This window comes from Protopterus annectens, chromosome 9.part0 (genome assembly GCF_019279795.1).
Source record: "Protopterus annectens isolate FY-2018-M chromosome 9.part0, PAN1.0, whole genome shotgun sequence".
NCBI lineage: Eukaryota > Metazoa > Chordata > Ceratodontiformes > Protopteridae > Protopterus > Protopterus annectens.
This window is the reverse complement of record NC_056743.1, coordinates 18,250,331-18,256,805: the sequence shown is the minus strand read 5'-3', so window position 1 is coordinate 18,256,805 and position 6,475 is coordinate 18,250,331. Positions and strand designations below refer to the sequence as shown.

The window sequence follows — 6,475 nt, the reverse complement described above, 5'->3', positions numbered from 1 at the left end:
CAAATACCTCATAAAGATTTCCACTCTATTGCATACATTGTTTAGGCCCAGACCACGGCGTAGCAGCTTGTCTAGCCTGTGCTTCTTTTAACCGACGGACGCTTAGGCGTCGCTCGGACTTTGCTGAACAGATTTTGGCTCGATTTTGCCTACATTATGCCGTGGATCCTCCGACTACGCAAATATCCAAAAGCAAAGAAAAGGACCGACACTTTCGCGGTCCGCGGTTTCGCTGAAACGCGGTTAAGCAATCCACGAGTGTCTCGGTTTCGGCCGAAACCGAGCAAGCGGTTCTTTCTTCAGCTGATAACTTGCCTTCTACCGAGGCCTCGTCTATACTGGTAGAAACGGCTTCTGAAATCCAGCCTTCTGTTGCGATTTCACAGGATTTATCAGACACCATTCCGCTAGATATTTCTACCCCTGCACGTGGAGCTGCTAGGTCTCCTCCAGCTATGTCTATTAAGGCCTTTGCCAGGGCTAAAGCAGCCAAAACTTCCAAACCTGTGCCTGCCAAGCCCCCCTCTCACAGGCCCAGCACCAGCTCCTATATGCTTTCTTTGGCACAGGATCTCATCACTTTAATTCGTGGATCCCAGCCTCATCCAGACAGAGCCTCTCTCCCTCCTCCAGAAAAGAGGCCTAGAGCAGAGCCCCCTGAGCCAGTAGCCACAGACGATTCTTCTGATGATTCAGTACATGCAGACCCTCCTGAGGCTTCTTATTCTCCTTACAAAGACTCTGATGCTGAGGAGTCCATCCCTTCAGCCTCTCCACCTGAGGAATTTTCCTTTGGGGAAACCTTGCATGCTATGAGGGAAAAATTTCAGTGGCAGGGCCAAGATTTCTCAGACTCTAGGAAAAGGCTTAGGACCTTTCTACACTTACCACAGCATAGGCCTTTAGCTATTCCTCCAGTTCTATCTGTTGTTGATGATGCATTTAATGATGCTTGCACTACTCCTGATACTTTACCTCCGGCTCCTGCTGAACCAGATAGGTACTACAGGGTCCCGGACACTCATCACCACTTATATAAGGCCCCTTTTGCAGATCCAGAGACTATCTCCCAGGGCCCTGAAGCTGTAGCAGCTACTTCTTCTAAAAACCCCCTCCCCTCTGAAAGGGAATCCAGGTCCTTAGAGAGATGGGATAAAAAAGTTTACACCTCTGCTACTTTGTCAGCTAGAGCTTTGAACTGCCAATTTCATATGATTCAATATCAAGAGTTTATGCTTGACCAGTTGACTAAAAAGCTGTCCTCTGAAGAATCTTTAGATAAAAAGTATGTTCAAGAAATGTTACATAACATACAGCGGGTTAGTAACCATTCTTTAAAATGTGGCTATGATGCACTGGAGGCTTCCTTTAGATCAGCCATGACTGGCACAGTTATCAGGAGGCATGCATGGTTGAAAGAGCAGGCATTACCAGACCATGTCAAATCTAAGCTTTTGGATGCACCTATGGACAAGGTCAATTTATTTGGTGCCCCGCACAGCAGGTTCTGAAAAGATGGAAGAGAAAGCAAAATCTGTGCAAACAGTAAAAGATTTCTTACAAGTTCAACCTCCAAGGTTTAGCAGGAATTGGCCCTCCAAGAATTGGTCCTTTCCGACTCCTCTAAGGCACAAAGAGGCAGGAATAGGCTCTAGAGGCAGAAACCAATCCAGGGGTGCCTACAGGGGTCGCCAGTGGCAGGGTAACAACCAACGAGGCACGGATACAGCCACCACCACTACAACAACTCAATCACAGTGACTTGGCGGTGACACCGCCTACCAGGGAACAACTAGAAGCACCCTTAGGCGGAAAGCTAACATTATTTTCAAGAAACTGGCACTGCATTACAAGAGAAAAATGGATTTTGCAGACTATAGACAAAGGTTACAGGTTCCATTTCCATACACTACCAGGAAAGAGAGGAATGCCAAACCTACCACCTTCTCAAAGGGCAAGAAGCTCTAAAACAAATATCTCAATAAGAATGCGTGCTGTGGAAAAGGTACCATTTATGGAGCAAGGGAAGGGATTTTACTCCAGGCTCTTCCTGGTACCAAGAAAAGAAAACAAATGGAGGCCTATTCTAGATCTGTCCGCTCTAAACACATTCCTCATTGTTCCAAAATTCAAAATGCTGACCCTACAGCAGCTTCTTCCCATGCTGGGCAAGGAGTCTTGGCTGGTAACTCTAGATCTCAAGGAGGCATACCTGCACGTCCCCATAAGACCAATTTGCAGAAGATACCTCAGATTTCTTGCAGGATCAGAGCATTATCAATTCTCAGCATTGCCCTTTGGCTTATCTACTGCCCAGAGTGTTCACAAAATGCCTGGCATCAGTAATCGCTCATTGCAGACTTCAGGAATTCAAATCTATCCCTACCTGGGCGACTGCCTGATACAAGCGGACAACAAAACAAATTAACAGAAGACTTACAAAGAGTCATCTACCTGCTACAAGCCCTGGGATACACAGTCAATACAAAAAGTCAAGGCTGATTCCATCCCAAATAATAACCTTTCTGGGTGCAGAACTGGACACATCAAAACAAATGGCATTTCTAACTGCAGAAAAGAAAGAGCAACTTCCTCTCTATTTCTTGGCATTAACAAAGCAGAGCCATCTAACTGCAAGAAAAGTGCTACAAGCTCTAGGCTTCATGGCATCCTGCATAATTCTGGTCCCTCATGCCAGACTTCATATGAGAAAGCTACAGTGGTACCTAAAGAATTTGTGGTCTCAGCACAAGCACAGCCTGGAAACCAAAATTCCAATGATCCCATGCCTGAAGCAAGAGTTCTTATGGTGGGCTCAGGCCTGTCAGTCAAACACAGGACTGCCCTTCTGCAAAAGTCAACCAAGACAAACTATCACGACAGATGCCTCAGACCTCGGTTGGGGGGCACACATGATGGACAAGTGCATTCAAGGCCTATGGACTCGAGACCAACTGCATCTGCACATAAATCTAAAAGAAATGATGGCAGTAAAATTGGCTATCCAGGCATTCAGACCTCTTCTCCACGAAGGCCAGCTGTTGATAAGGACAGACAACACCACAGTTATGTGGTACATCAACAAACAGGGAGGCACACACTCTTACCCCCTATGCCGGCTGGCACTAGACCTATGGGATGTGGCTCTGAGCTACAACCTTCAGTTACAGGCAATTTATGTACCAGGGAAGGAAAACATTCTAGCAGACATATTAAGCAGAACTACAGCAGATGCCCACGAATGGATGCTGCATCCGGACATCTTCAAAGCCATCACAAGAGAATGGGGATTACCACAAATAGACTTGTTTGCATCCCCATACAATCACCAGTTGAAGAAATTCTGCACAAGGACTTACCATCCACTTGCTTGGAAGGTGGACTCCCTATCCTTCAGTTGGAAAAGCCTGAAAGCATACGCATTCCCACCTCTTCCTTTGATGCACAAGGTGCTTCTCAAGATCAAAGAGGAACGTCCGAGGATCATTCTGATAGCCCCAGACTGGCCAAGACAACATTGGTACCCACTGCTGAGGAGCATGTCCCGGGAACAAATATGGAAACTGCCCCTGATCCCATTACTGCTGACACAGAACAACTACAACATTCTGCATCCAAACCTAAAAACTCTGCAGCTAACTGCCTGGAACATTACATGACAGAAATTAACCAAATTTATCCCAAAGGGTTAAGGACATAATCCTGGAGGCTCGTAGACCTTCAACAAGAAAGAATTATGCAGCAAAATGGAAAAGATATTTCATCTGGAGTGCTGCAAAGGGGCAAGATGTGTCACTGGTGAACATAGCCAACATCCTGGAGTACTTGGCGGAGCTCTACCACACAGGCCTGTCCTATTCCTCCATCAAGATACATGCATCAGCTATTTCAGCACAATACAGCTTGGATCCTCCTGTCTTCTCGCATCCTCTGCTCAGACAGTTTCTGAGGGGAATTAAAAATGTAAAACCTCCCAGGAAACCTCCATTGCCAGCATGGGACTTGAACTTTGTGCTAGAAAAACTGACTCTACCTCCTTTTGAGCCAGCAGCTACAGCAGACTTGCAATACTTATCCTGGAAGACTGCCTTCCTGCTGGCAATAACTTCAGCAAGAAGGGTCTCTGAACTACAAGCATTAATGGCAGTACAACCCTTCCTGATCTTCCATCAAGATAGAGTGTCCATGAGAACAAATCCTACATTTATGCCTAAGGTGGTATCCAGAGTCTCCTTAAATCAGGCTATCCACCTTCCTACATTCTTCCCAATCCACAGAACAGGGAGAAAAGCTCTTACATACCTTGGATGTACACAGACAATTACGCTACTACCTGGACAGGACAAAAAACAATAGAAAAACTGACCAGCTTCTGGTAGCTTATGCAACAGGAAAAGAAGGAAAACCAATTTCTAAACAGATAATCTCCAAATGGATAGGAAATTGCATTAGACTTTGTTACTCCTACCATGGAAAGAAAACTCCAGAGAACATCAGGCCTCACTCCACAAGGGCCACAGCCACTACCACAGCTTTCTTCACGGTGGCTACCAAGGACATTATAGAGGCTGCTACTTGGACCTCCGTGCATACATTTGCCAAGCATTATAACTTACCTCTATACTCTAGGTCCCGTGCTGGCTTTGCCACTGCTGTTTTGCAAGGGATCCTGACTACACCATAATCATTCTCATTTCCTCCTCCCCGAGTTTAGCTATGGTATTCTACCCATTTGTAAGGACTGCAGATGCATCCTTGAAGGACATAGTACAGTTTTGTACCTACCATAAATGTAGATGTCCGAGAGGAATGCATCTGCAGTCAGGATTACCCACCCTCCTTCCCCTCTGAGGTACTCCTAGGGTACTTACCAATCTTCAGCTAGCTTGGGGGGGATCTATTATGGTGTATTTGTTTGTATATATGTACATACATGTTTATTTTGTGTGTTTGCTCTCTACTATTTGGAAACTTTGGCATTTATCCAAAATTTAGCCTACCAAGAGGGCACCTGGCATCTGGGGCAAGAAACACTGAGGAAAATGGCGTCGGCTGATGCCTTTATACCCGAATAACTGCCGCAATGACGTCGGGTGAAGTGCGACACCAGCCGAAGCCAGACCCAGACTTTGGAATCCGGCCGACCGAAGGGCTGCCTGACGACAGGACAACCCATTTGTAAGGACTGCAGATGCATTCCTCTCGGACATCTACATTTATGGTAGGTACAAAACTGTACTTTTGGCATTTCTACAGAGAGTTCCTGCAGAATTTACCTTTAAAATGTTGCTGCATGTAGAAATGTACACTTAGTGTTAAGTTTTATTTTGGCACATATTTCAGTAGGATTGTTTATAGTTTGGTAAACCTGTCCATTCTTGAAAGACTGCGCAAGCCTTTGGAATTTTTATGGAGGGCCTCAAAGTTCTCTTCAGAAATCTGCTCAGATCATCAGTGTATGTTTTTTTTTTCCTTTTCCATTTAGAATTGTGAAATGGTATTATTTTTCCTACATTTTGTACTTTTTTCCTTATTTTTTTGTCAGTATCTCAACCACAGGCTGCTCCATCAACCATTGAGGAAAGTCTTTCCAGTGCCCCTGAGCCCAAACCTGATGCAAAAAAGGCCAAATCTGGGGGACAGGCTGCCAAATCAAAGGTAAGAAACTACATTGTAATTGTTTTCTTTGTGTGGGTTATGTGTAGTACAGTGTTGACAAATATATTTTCTTGCTGTAGAGCGTTTCACTTTCTTCAGATGGGGATAACAGTTTGACAAAGGCAAATACCAGTTTAACCAAATCTAAGCCTGTGAAACAGGTAGTGTACATCACCACTGTTGATGGGTTATGGTTTTATTTTATGCACATGGTTATCACATTTGGTAGGAGTTTTTTTGCATGATCATGGTTAACGCACGTTCAATTTTATATTGAGAAAGTAGACCTGATAAGGCTTTTGAGAAGTTAATGGGCCCCACGTAACATTTTGCTGTCACCATCATCCCCTCGGAGGTCTGCTTTCTGTATCAGCACTTGCATGAATGTGTGTTCTTGAAGGATGTGGTACTTTATCTTTACCATGTTTGTCTTTTTTGCTTATATTAGATTTAGCACTTTTCAATTGTACAGCCAGCTGATGTTACCGTGTACAAAAGTAACTAAAAAGTATGGATATTTTTTTTCCTCAACTCTAACAGTCATATTGAGTACTGGCATAGCAGCAGAATTGTTAAATGGTACGTTCTTTTATTCAATTTTAATTCAATCTGGTGTAATACCCTTCCACCAGGGGCCAGTTATGGTAGACATTGTTTTCCTTGTGAATGAGTCATTTTCTCTGAAGTGCCTGCTAGGTCTGTTTCTATCAGTCAGGAGCGTGACCAAGCTTCCAGAAGGGAGCATATCTCAAAGATGCACATTTGACTAGCTTTTATGAGATTTTCTCTTTATAGCCCAATTTTGGGCACAGTTCTG

General features: G+C 44.4%; 1 protein-coding gene across 1 annotated transcript in view; it reads left to right on the top strand.

Moving 5' to 3' along the window:
- Positions 1 to 6,475, top strand: part of CKAP5 (cytoskeleton associated protein 5) — a 4,315,141-nt gene that overhangs the window by 2,828,980 nt on the left and 1,479,686 nt on the right. The window contains exons 24-25 of the mRNA XM_044084803.1: positions 5,546 to 5,658; positions 5,739 to 5,819. Coding sequence (XP_043940738.1) covers positions 5,546 to 5,658; positions 5,739 to 5,819 — 194 coding nt within the window. The remainder of the gene's footprint in view (positions 1 to 5,545; positions 5,659 to 5,738; positions 5,820 to 6,475) is intronic.